Source organism: Octopus bimaculoides, chromosome 11 (assembly GCF_001194135.2).
Source record: "Octopus bimaculoides isolate UCB-OBI-ISO-001 chromosome 11, ASM119413v2, whole genome shotgun sequence".
NCBI classification, from domain to species: Eukaryota; Metazoa; Mollusca; class Cephalopoda; order Octopoda; family Octopodidae; genus Octopus; species Octopus bimaculoides.
Genome location: NC_068991.1, coordinates 35,120,583 through 35,133,438, shown reverse-complemented (window position 1 = coordinate 35,133,438; position 12,856 = coordinate 35,120,583). Strand labels below are relative to the sequence as shown.

The window sequence follows — 12,856 nt, the reverse complement described above, 5'->3', positions numbered from 1 at the left end:
TTTAAATAGATAAAAAAAAATCCTAAAACTAGTTTAGTTAACTCATCTTTTCATTAATGTACTAAAACTATAAATCTAAGGACCCTTGTATAAGGCTGGCATTCAAAATCTATCTTAAGAATTATTTTTTGAACTTCATATTTTTAATATTTCATGTTATATGAAGACCGGTCTAATAAAAAGAAAAGAAAAAAAGAGCCCATGCTATCATGCAAGTTAAAGAGTCTGAGATCTCTTCAAAAACAAAAGATCTTCTCAATGCCATGATCATTTAGGAGTATAAGGAGTAAAAAGAAAATATGATAAAGAGATTAAGTTTAAAAACAGTAACATAGTTTAGTAGTTGAGCAACCAGATGAGACGCATAGTTATTACAAGCATAGTTATTACAAAGTTGCAATGGGCTCTCAGAGTTTTGTACTCACATTATCTGTATCCCGTCTATGATTAGGTTCATACTACAAAGGAAGTAGGTAGGACAATTTTGAAGAGAAAAAAAAATGCACCAGAAAATTATCTTATTCAGTGGAGGGTAAAGGAGTAACTGGAGCCGCAGCAGTAGCAGTAGATCTATAGTACATTTAATATACTGATATAAGGTCTAAACTGTCAATGTTCTTTCTGGTAAATCATGATTTTCACATAAAAAGTACTATAGCTAAACCTAAGAGATAGGGGGGAAAAAAACAAAATTAACAAATAACAAAATATCACAATGGAATCATTTTAAAATTTAGAAAAGAGAAAATGAAAGCATATTGAAAATGTGACCGATTTAATCAAATATTTCCTATTTCAGCCAATAATTAAGAATATCTATTATTGCAAGATGATGATGATGATGATATAAAAATCTAAACTATTTTGAAATAGAAATGAACATGTTATGGAACAGAGTACAATTTAAATATAAAAAAATGTGAGCAAGCAGAAAATTATTAGATAAGAAATAAAGTTAGAGGAGTTGTAGTGCACCTGAATATTCTATACAATATATTCAATAAGCTCATTATTATTTTATAGACTCAGGTGCCTGAAAATGTCTTTTTCTCTCTCTTCTTCCCAACCGTAATATATGAACTGAGTAAGAAACATATCTATTTTACTTTTAATTATTTCTTGATGCAAGTTTCCTTTGACCTCTTTAGTCACTCCATAACATTAATTCCAATAATATCAACAAATAATTTTCACAAGAGAGGAGATAAATACAGCTAGAATCTAATTATTCTCCAAAAATGAACTTATAATTTATCTACACATCACAATCTTAGTACTTATGACTAGCTCAACCATATCTATCACACTCACTACCTATGTTTTTGTTCAGTATTTGATCAGCAGTAGTTTAAGATGCCAATCAACAATCAAGAACTTTCTTCTATTGATAAAATGTAGCAACAGCAGAGGACATAATAGTGGGGTTTTGTCCTTTTGCTTAAGATTCAATATTAAAATAGAAGTTGAAGAACAAAATCAGAACTCAAAAATTTGGAAACTATAATTTGATGTAGCACACATACACACACAGAGTTTGTATTTTTCAGAAGAAAGTTGGTGAGAAGGCCAACTGACATTATTTACATTTGACAGATATTTGTCCTCATCTTGTTTGTTGTTAATACATTTTGGCTGATGTACTCTCCAGCCTTCATCAGGTGTCCTGGGGGAATTTCGAACCCGAGTTCTCATTCCTAAGGTATTTTTCTGACATTATTATTATTATTATTCAGGTCACTGGAATCAAACTCGGAATCTTGGGGTTAATAGCCCGTGCTCTTAACCACTATGCTATATGCTCGTGGGCAATTATGGAGTGAATTTTAGGGGTTATAAATCTAATATTTTCCTATCCTTCCTTAATACCGGTTCTCATATGCTGCTCATATCTGCACTCGGTCTGCTTAGGAGGCTATTATGTCCTAGCATATATGCTGCCTCTTTTAGTTTTTGTATTTTCCAGTGGTGTTCTATATCTATTATTTTAACTTCATCCCATAGGGGGAGGTGGTTTCCATTTTTCCACACATAATCAGGTATATCCAATTTATCAATATCTCCTGTTGATAAATTGGGTATAGCTGATCATGTATGGAGAAACAGAGACTACCTTCCCCTGTGGAATGAAGTTAAAATAATAGACAGAGAACGCCACTGGAAAATAGGAAAACTAAAAGAAACAGCATATATGCTAGGACACAACAACCTCCTAAGCAGACCGAGTGCAGATATGAGCAGCATATGGGAACCAGTTTTAAGGAAGGATAGGAAAATATTAGATTTATAAGCCCTAAAATTCACTCCATAATTGCCCACGGGCATATGGTGTAGTGGTTAAGAGCACAGGTTACTAACCCCAAGATTCCAAGTTCGATTCCAGGCAGTGCCTGAATAATAATAACAGTACCAACTGAAATATTTCTAAATTCTAATTTATCAATCTAAAATCACTGGTAGAGTGGAAAGAAAGTTGTTAACAAACTGAGCTGACAAAATGATAAAAAATGTTTTTATAACTACTTCACTCATGTCAATAAAAATGTAGTTAAAGCTATGAACATCACTACTATTCCACCTAAAATCAACAGAACATTAATGACTAGTTGTGATTTGCTTAAGTAAAAATAATCAAATATTGTTTTCTTTTGAGAAGACAAAACCAATTTTTGAGGAATGGGAAATAGTTAATTGTATTGACCCCAATATTTCAGGGGGGGGGGGGCTTGTTTTATTGACACCTAAAGAATGAAAAGTGAAGTTCACCCTCAAGGGATTTAAACTCAAAATGTTAATAAATTAACTAAATACCAGTCATTTTCGTAGTTACTCTAGTTTCAAAATAAAATTGTGCCAAAGGTTTGACTGAAATGCAACCACTGCACTGATTAAACTCAAATTTGTTTGTGGCCTGCTTAGCTAGAGGAGGAACAACTGATTAAAATTAACAGCAGTACTTATTTAACATAAACTCAGAATGTCAACAAACATAGCTAAATACTGCAAAACAAAAGATTTGGTGACCTACATCTGTAATCTACCAATTCTCCCAATCCAGCTACTATATTATTTAAAAGTTAAATTCTAGTCTGCTTTTAGAATGTAGTTAATGAGAACATATATATAATGAGTAGTAAAGAATAAGTCCAAGTAACATGCTGAAATTTCAAAAACCACTGATGAATATAGAAAAAATATTTGATATTAAAACATGCAGATTACTTATGTAATTGTACCTGATCTTCAATGGCTTTGTGGTCAGTTTCTTGAAGCCAGGAACCCAGAATTACACTATCATCTACATGACACATTGATCGTAAATGTGATGTTGTAGTATTAGCAGGGTTATCTGTCAATGTGAATTCTGCAACTAGTTCTCGTAGCAATGTTGTGTAGGTAGCTAGAAAAATTAAGAAAATACATTGACATAATTTAATGGTACAAGTGAAAAATGTATCAAAATAAAATTGTGCAAAAGGTTTGACTGAAATGCTACCACTGCACTGATTAAACTCAAATTTGTTCGTTATTTTACATATGTAGAATAGACTTAATCAAGTCTTTACATTATCACTGAAACTGATAGAAACAGTAAATGAACTTTCTAAAACTACAACCATTTTAAAACTAGAAGGGTACATGGATGAATGAATCCTAAATAAACTATGTCTGACAAAAGTAGAGATGGCTAGCCTTTGATCATAAATCTGCTCAACCAGGACTACTGCAATAATAAAGTCAAACAGTGTCTGTGAGTAGACTCCACAACACAGAAGAACTGTCAGTACAGATTTCAGAAAGGATATTGGAACTGCAACAGTCAGCAGCCTGTTGAAAGATAGACTGAGTTTCATGGTGAACAAAGTTGTTAGTTAATGTTGTTGAACAATAGAAGGGACATCACAATAATGTGCATCTCACATCACTTGATAAAAAAGAGGAAAACTCACATCCACACTTCACACGTGAATATACACACAGATATGTAGTTTATCATGCATAGTTTATTATATGTTTATTACAAGTATACACATGTTTCTATCATGCAAATATAAACCAAGAACTTTCATACTATTACAGCATCAAAATACAAAACTACCCACCCAAGATTAAAGAATTAGAGTCCTTTCAATCTGACCTTCTAAGCATAATAACTAATATTAAATTCTACAGAAACATTAACTCTTTCCAGTTAGGTAGACCAATAAAACAGTTTTACCCGACAAGGCTAAGAACCTTTATTTAACAACTACCATAAACAATAATTAATGAAGAATATAAACCCAAACTATAAGGAAAACTAGAGCATATAATAGTATAAGCAACATTTTGTCCTTGGGCAAATGTAAAGGGAATGGCTATCATTCTCTTCAAACTTGACTTTTGTGACTCCAATAATATTTGGAAATTTATTTACTACAAGAACATTCCAGATAGACTCAGTGCTGAGCAGCTAATAGAGAATTTTCTTGAACTTTTGAGAATCATGAATTTTCTAGAATTTCTCAGTAATATAACTACAGGAACCTTGAGCTCACCAGTTCAGTTTAGTTCTAGATGCCTCAGGAGACAGGCCTATCTGCTTTTATCTGAGATGGTATCAGGAAGCTGCAAGTATCTGTAAGATGCATTTTCTTGTCTGTAACTGATTTATTAAGATAAAGCTGAGACAGCATTCACTAAAATGTGTGAGGCCTATAAGGCTTACTTCAGCAATGCTTGCTAGGGATCAAGACAAAATTCTGGCACCTCTTTTCACCAGCAAAAAATCTCAGAAGGTGAGATGTAAAACTTTATTTGCTTGAATAATAGAATTTTATATAAAAATACTTAAAATTTTTAAAATAAAAATAAATGTACTTTGTCCTTAATAATTTTATTTTGCTCTCATTTGCAGGATGGTACAGAGGGGAAAAGAGAGCTATGAAATTCATTATCATAAGATGTTGGCTAGAACCCACTGACAACTTAGGCAATTGCTACTTCCAAATGGTCAGCCCATCCAAATGTCAAGTTAGCAAGACTATATCTATCAAGTAGATGATAGAGAAAGAGATAGAGTGTAGTAAGTCAAAACGAGACGAAGACCTTGTGGATATGAGATGGTATTAAAAGGTTCCTGGAGTAGTTACATTTAATAAAAAATAATTTATTTATGTAAGTTTTAACATCATCTCCTTCAAAATAGTTGCCTTGTGCAACAATACACCAGTCCCAGCTTTCCTAACACTTCTGGAATCTGGCCTGGAAGTCATTTTCCATAAGCAAGTCGAAGACCTTCTGTGATTCACTCTGGATCTTGACAATGGTGTTACAATGGTGACCTTTGAGCTGCATTTTCATCTTGGGGGAAGGGATGGAAGTATGCAGGTGCTAAAACTGGTGAATTGGGCAGGTGCGGAAGCAATATCATGTTGTTTTTGGCAAGAAGAGCTTGGTGAGGAATCCAATTCTTCATGCTCCATAGATCTGGTTACTTTTTCCTAATGTCCGTCCTTAAACACTTTAAAAATGCAGTAGAATTCTCAACTGATGTTTGGCCCTGGGGGATGAGTTATCAATGCCCAATACCACATTTCCAGGAGTGACACTTGTGGCAGGCCTTCCAAATCGATCATAGTCTTCCAGGGATGTTCTCCCACTTTTGAAGCACCAGAGCCACTTAAAACATTGCATACAACTCAATGCCTTGTTGCTGTAAGCTTGCTGAAGCATGCTCAATGTCTCTGTAGCAGACTTCTCAAGATTAACGCAAAATTTCGCATTGGCTTTTTGTCCCTGTCTATGACAAAATTGCAGATTACAGCATAAAGATAACCACAAAAACACAAATTTCACAACTTGTGAAGTAAACACAGCGATGTCACTTGGCATACTGCCTCATGAAAGTCACTGCTAGCTCTCACTGCAGGCATTGTAATTTCAGAGGTGCAGCTAAGGAGAGAAAACCATATCTAGGCTCAAGTAGTGAAACTGGTTAGATCAAAGAGTGCCAGGTTAAAAGTCATCTGGATTTTATGAGGTTCTTCATTCATCTAGATGGACACTGCTTGTACCACAATGTAACCAGCCTGTTTGAGGCAATAAATATTCTATAACCTAAGAGCCTTAAAGCTGTGCTGATCCATAATGGGAAAAATGTATCTATCTTTTCCACTAGCTCACTCAGCACATTTCAAAGAAGAAAACAATTGTTGAGACTTTGCTAGGTAACTTGAAGTATGATGGCTATAATTGGGAAGTTATTGGAGACCTGATGGTCTTCCAGATGGGTCTCCACAGTGACTTTCCAAGTTTCCTTGCTATCTTTGCCTTTGACAGAGACAATGCAACACACTATCACATGTGGCACTGGCCACAATAGACTGAATTGTCTGTGTGGAAGAAGTGTGAATTGTTAGTGAGCTCCTGGAAGGTGTTGTTCCAGAAGCTCACATACACATAATACTGGGTTTTATGAAAGAATTTGTCATGACTCCTGATGAATAATCTGAAACCTTTGACTACTTTCAAGACTTCTTCCCCAAACTGTCTGAGGCAGAGGTCAAAACAAGTGTTTCAGATGGACCAAAGAATGTAACTTTGTCATAGTGATTCAGTACTTTTGGGCCATTACAAAGCAGAAAATCTATGAGGAGTTGGTGGAAATTTTCATGAAGAATTACAGCAAAATAAGTTGCAGGATGTTGCTGAAAGTCTCAAAGGAGAATATGCAAATATACTAAGTGGAGCAAGATGAGTGCTTCCACAAAGATATATTAGACTTTGAACCTTGCTACAAAGGAATGTATAACAAAAACATGATGAGAGACTATATTTAGAAGCCAATACTTGAAAGAGTTTTACATTACAATCTTAAATCTTGAAAAACTACTTACTGCTAAACTTTAGTATTCACTTTGTGTGATACATGTTAAGTTTAATTTGTAAGTTTTTTGTCTGACCTTACATAAATGAAAATGTCTAAATTCTCCCTTTTCTAAATGGAAATAGGTTACTTTCAAAATACCATTATTCAAGTCACAAAAGCAAAGTTTGAAGGAAATAACAGCCATTTTCTCTACATTTTTCAACACAAGCAGTAAATAAACAATATTTGTAACACCAGGAACAAAGAGTGTGCTACATAATGTAATGAGGCAATGAAAATAGCACAAGAATTAAAAGTAGACTTCAAGCTGGAAACATTAGCTTATTACAAAGTATTCATAACACTCAAGGTCTACGAAGAACATTTCATCTCTAATTCCCAAATGTAGGCTTATTAACCCCACCAAATCCAAGATAAAGTTAATCAGTAAGAAAATAAGTAGCAAAATCATAATATAAAAAGAGCAACTAATCTCCTGCAATAGAAAAACAGTCATATAATAATAATGGAAATAATAAAATACACAAGTTTACTTAATTTGATATCTTATGACCCAACTCACTAGTGCAATAGAGTTTGCAAAGAACTATAATATCAGAGAAGATCATACTTCATGCAAGAAAGACCCTACTTTTCAACAAGGACTCCATCTGCATCAAAAATTCTGATCCAGAGGGTGTCTTTGATATTAGCATATAAAGCCTTGAAGTATGTGATTTTATACATTTTCAACACACCAAAACTTCAGATCACACATATCAACAATCATATAAGAGGTCTTCATGAGTCAAAAGGTGTAAGCCACAGGTTGGCTAAAAGCCAATACTAATTATACTTCATGTAATTAGTTATCTACAAGAAGTATACTTTCATATGAAAGAAAAACTAGACAATATAGTGGCAAAATAAACTACCAAGGTAATAAACATAACCAAAAAATAAGTTTAAAATAACTTGTATAGAAATGCCACATTATGTTGGCAAATAAACTTTACTAAGTTTAAAATATACTTTTAATAAATGAATGGAAAGATAAATTACCTTCATATGATTCTGGGGGCAAGAGGGAAAGTACGTCATACAGTCTCAAGCGTACCATTGCAGATGGAGCCTTCAAATGGTTGCCATAAACTTTAATAACACTTGGTAAGCTAAAATAAAACCAAAAAAGGAGAGTTTACATAAATGCTGAAAGGAATCTTTTTCCTAAATGGTGATGGTGATAATGATTTTGAAACATAGTCTATATCTACTGGTTTGTTTGCCAATCTAAAGATAGTTTTAGAATGTTCTTTTAAAGCTTCATTTAGAAAGTAATGTTTTCAGTTTCTTATAAATGTTGGAGATTTTAAAAGTAAATTTTAAAAAATGCATATTACAGCTACTGAGAGTGCATTTTAAACTTTCAGAACATAAATTTTATGTATCTTTAGATACATAGAATGAAGCAGTTTCTGAAAGACACTGAAATTGATCAAGCAAGAAACTCAAAACAAAAGTGATAATAATTTTGAACATATGAAACATTGCTGATCAATATAAACCATGTTATAGATAACCAATGTAAATAGACTAATCAAAGAATATCACCAATATTTGAGAAAGCTAGTGATGGCTAAATACAGATATAATGTTGATTTAGTACAATTATAACAAAAAGAATATTGCTTAGTTAGTATTAAACATAAAATATAAATTCCATTTGATTCCATTTTTTAAAGAAATCTTTAACAATTTTTAAACATGTAGCATACATGTTGCAACTTTTACAAATACTATTGAGCTGAAATAATGTATTTTTACTCCAGGATGCCCTTTCTACCACTAACCATGAATTAACCCTTTTCTTACCGTATTTATTTTGAGAGACATTCGAGCGAGATCGTTGCCAGTGCCGCCGAACTGGCTCCTGTGCAGGTGGCACGTAAAAGATACCATTTTGAGCGTGGCCGTTGCCAGTACCACCTGACTGGCCTTCATGCCGGTGGCACGTAAAAGCACCTACTACACTCTCGGAGTGGTTGGCGTTAGGAAGGGCATCCAGCTGTAGAAACTCTGCCAAATCAGATTGGAGCCTGGTGTAGCCATCTGGTTTCACCAGTCCTCAGTCAAATCGTCCAACCCATGCTTAGCATGGAAAGCGGACGTTAAACGACAATGATGATGATGCTTTGTTTCTTTCAATTAATTTTAAATATAACAAAGAATTTAGTAAAATAGCTTAGTTATCATTAAGTTGGTGTTAGGAACATAAATTGTGACTAAGGTTTGGTGGAAGATTTTAATTCAAAACTTATGAAAACAAGATATTTGTACTACAGAGCCAGAGGCGGTTTCAGCTAGGTTGGTATTGAAAGGGTTAAAAGTGAAGCCTGTCATCAATTTTACAAATTATAAACTTTCAAGCACTTTCCAATGAATAATTTCATAGACATGATTTCACAATTGCTTGAAGTTCAATAAAGAAACCTTTATCTGGGTGCTGGAACATATAGAAGTAGCAATCAAATTTCCCCCAGATCTTAAACATGGAAGTGTAAGTTAATGAGTTCCAAGGTATCCCTAAAAACACAGGAAGCTCATAACTTTTGATCATAGGTTTGCTCAGTTAAGGTTGACCTGAGGTTAAACAGCAACCTGGAGTTCATTACAGTCCAGGTACTGTTTATGAATTATTTATTAAGTGCACCAAATCTGAGAAAAACTGAAGTAATGTTTTCTTGTAAAAAAAAAAAATAAAGAGAAATATTGATTACACATCCAGTATGTAACAGAGTCAATTCATTTTTCATGATGAGAATTATCCACCAATGGTTATAATTATCTGCACTGACAGATTTTAATCATTATTCAAATCAATATAGGGAGCCTCAAAAGTCTAAATGCAGTTACTCCAAATAACAACAAAACTAAACAATGATAGCAAGTACTAGTGATCAAAACTAATGGTTTTTGTGTCATGAGTTCATATTCTGTAGTAGAATAATTTGTTGTATCACTGGTGACACATACTTCTACAAATCTCAGCTTATCTAATTATGTTATTCAGAGGAATTGCGGAGATGTACTTGCATAGCAAGTGATCTGATCTGAGATTGTGTGCTCGAACGAAAACAATTGCAGCGTGGAAGGTGTTTATAAGCCATTTAAAATAACACACAAAGACCGTTAGATTCACTTCAGCATTTAAATTTAATTTGTCAAAATATTTTCGGCGCTTTGAGACCGTGACCTGTTCACTGACAAAATTCTGTGCTGCATCTGACAAAGTAACAATTAGTTCATGATATATATGTACGTATGTATGTGTGTATGTATGTATGCATGTACGTATATGTGTACATGTGTGTGCGTATGCATCTGTGCACATGCGTATGCATGCCTATACACATGTATGTATGTATGTAAGTATGCACATATGTACTTATGGATATACAGGAGTAATAGGGTAAGCGCGTAGACGTGTTTGTGTGTGTGTGTGCACATGTGTATGTACATGTGAACGTATGTTTATTTACTGATATGATATGCGTGTGTCAGTTCAAGTTGTCTACATGACTGTTACTTTGTTGAAGGTTGTATACACACACACACATATATGCATATACATATATGTAGACACTCATATATGCGAGTGAGAGGTGGTGAGAGGGACAAACGCACACACACACATATGTGTGAGTGTCTACATATATGTATATGCATATATATGTGTATGTGTGTATACAACCTTCAACAAAGAAACAGTCATGTAGACAACTTGAACTGACACACGCATATCAGTAAATAAACATACGTTCACATGTACATACACATGTGCACACACACACACAAACACGTCTACACACTTACCCTATTACTCACGTACATCCATAAGTACATATGTGCATACATACGTACATACGTATATACATACATACGTACATATATATCATGAACTAACTGTTACTTTCTCAGATGCAGCACAGAATTTTGTCAGTGAACAGGTCATGGTCTCAAAGGGACGAAAATATTTTGACAAATTAAATTTAAATGTTGAAGTGAATCTAACGGTCTTTGTGTGTTATTTTAAATGGCTTATAAACACCTTCCACGCTGCAATTGTTATTCAGAGGAATTTATCAGATATAGGGCAGCATTCTAATTAGATTTGTTTTGAGTTTTCTTAATGCTATCAACACCAGAGTTAGTCAGTTATAGGCTTCTGGAAAGCGTATCAAAACTTTATTAAAAATGCAAAATGTTCAAACTTAATTGTTGAAATACTTACTGAGACAGCATAATTAGAGCACATTCTAGAGGGGCCAGAAGCCTGCGAATGACATCTTCAGTTACCAATTCTCGACAGTTCTGCAGGAAGCTTTGCATTGCTGAGAAAATTTTTAAAAAATTATTTAAAGAATTCCATAAAGAAAGAAAAAAAAAAGCATCTATATTAAATACAATGGTTTTCAAACTGTAAGACATCCATATTCTTTGGAGAGAGTACAAAAGGATTGCAGAAGGACTACAGCTGATGGATGAAAAAAATGTAGAGTAGAACTTACTGAATAAACAGTATGATAATAAAAAAACAAGCTTCAAATAAAAAAGATGTGTAACAAAACATGGTTTCTTCCCTTGAAAGGTAGACAGAAAGTGAGAAGGGAAGAAAGAAAGAAGGAAAATAAGAAAGAAAAAGGAAAGAAAGAGGCAAAAGAAGCAACTTACTACCAAGAGCTCCAGCACGTCCTTCTAATGTAACTTGCCAAGTGAAGGAGTCTCCACGTGCTTTTTCTGACTCTAGCTCTTTTGTTGATCTTGGAAATGCATTTCTCCATAGCAATAGCATCCTTGGAAGATGATTGCGCACCACAGCAGGACCTGAAGGCAAATGATTTTACTATTATAAATAACGGTAACACACAGTTGGAATCTCCATCAGTCTAAAAGTTAAAATACAGTTTTTACCACCAAGTCTTTTTTGTTAAACAGCCAACCAATTTAATCTATGGTTACCTTGAATTTTTTTTTTTTTTTCAGAATTTTGAAACACCCCAGAAAATATTCAATGATGTAACACTGTTCCTTTGATTAGAAACTAAACTCACACATTACCAGCTCAAAGGTTTATATCTTTATAATTATTTGAATAGTAATAATGCTATCAACTTTATGAATTTCACAACTCGCTTTTCAGGCTGTAAAAAATCAAATATTAAGAAGGCTCCACACAGTAAGTTAAATACATAATAATGAGATGAGGTTATTTTCTTCATTCTTCACCCTTCTAATTCATATGCAAATATGTTTGTATATAAAAGAGTATGTATCCCTTATGTTTTAAAACTTTTTTGCTATTAATATTTATTTTTCTATAACAGAGGTAGGATGATTTTTGAAAATTCTGGTACTTGCCTATCAGTGGAGAAGTTGCTTTTATAGCTGTTGTCATTACAACTAAACTAGGAGTAGCCACGCAACTGAGGCAAGAAGCATTCCCTACATTTGACTAGAGACAATACAAACTGACATATTTTGGTTTATTTCGTGTCAGTTAAATAAAAAAACTCTGATCCACCTTTCACTCTTGGTACATTTTTCTTGTTGTCATAACTATTCGGTCTACCTTAGCATTCAATAACTCCATTGGGAACTTTAAAAACAGGTTTTAACTTAAAATGTGTTCTCAAGAAAAATCTCAGCAAAATGCTAAAATGTAAAACTGAGCAAGACAAATGAAAATATGCATTTCTCCATAGCAATAGCATCCTTGGAAGATGATTGTTTAGTTAATGAATGGAGTAAACCAGAGAAGAGAGTTTATTTTAAACCCCAACAAGTTGAATCATACCTACGAGATGTTGTTTAGTTACTCACCCAGAGTCATGAGGGCTCCCAAAAGTAGCCATCCAGCTTGAGTTCGCTGCAGAGAGAGCCGACTGTTCTGTGATGCTGTTCTCAATAATTCTTCAGCAATACTAAATATTTGCTGTGAAACAAAAAAAA

General features: G+C 33.7%; 1 protein-coding gene across 1 annotated transcript in view; it reads right to left on the bottom strand.

Annotated features, from left to right (window-relative positions):
• Positions 1–12,856, bottom strand: part of LOC106876982 (HEAT repeat-containing protein 5B) — a 153,988-nt gene that overhangs the window by 65,896 nt on the left and 75,236 nt on the right. The window contains exons 9-14 of the mRNA XM_052971972.1: positions 12,728–12,839; positions 11,579–11,731; positions 11,139–11,238; positions 7,910–8,019; positions 3,234–3,397; positions 426–458 (exon numbers count right to left, since the gene is read on the bottom strand). Of these exons, the coding sequence (XP_052827932.1) occupies positions 426–458; positions 3,234–3,397; positions 7,910–8,019; positions 11,139–11,238; positions 11,579–11,731; positions 12,728–12,839 (672 nt within the window). The remainder of the gene's footprint in view (positions 1–425; positions 459–3,233; positions 3,398–7,909; positions 8,020–11,138; positions 11,239–11,578; positions 11,732–12,727; positions 12,840–12,856) is intronic.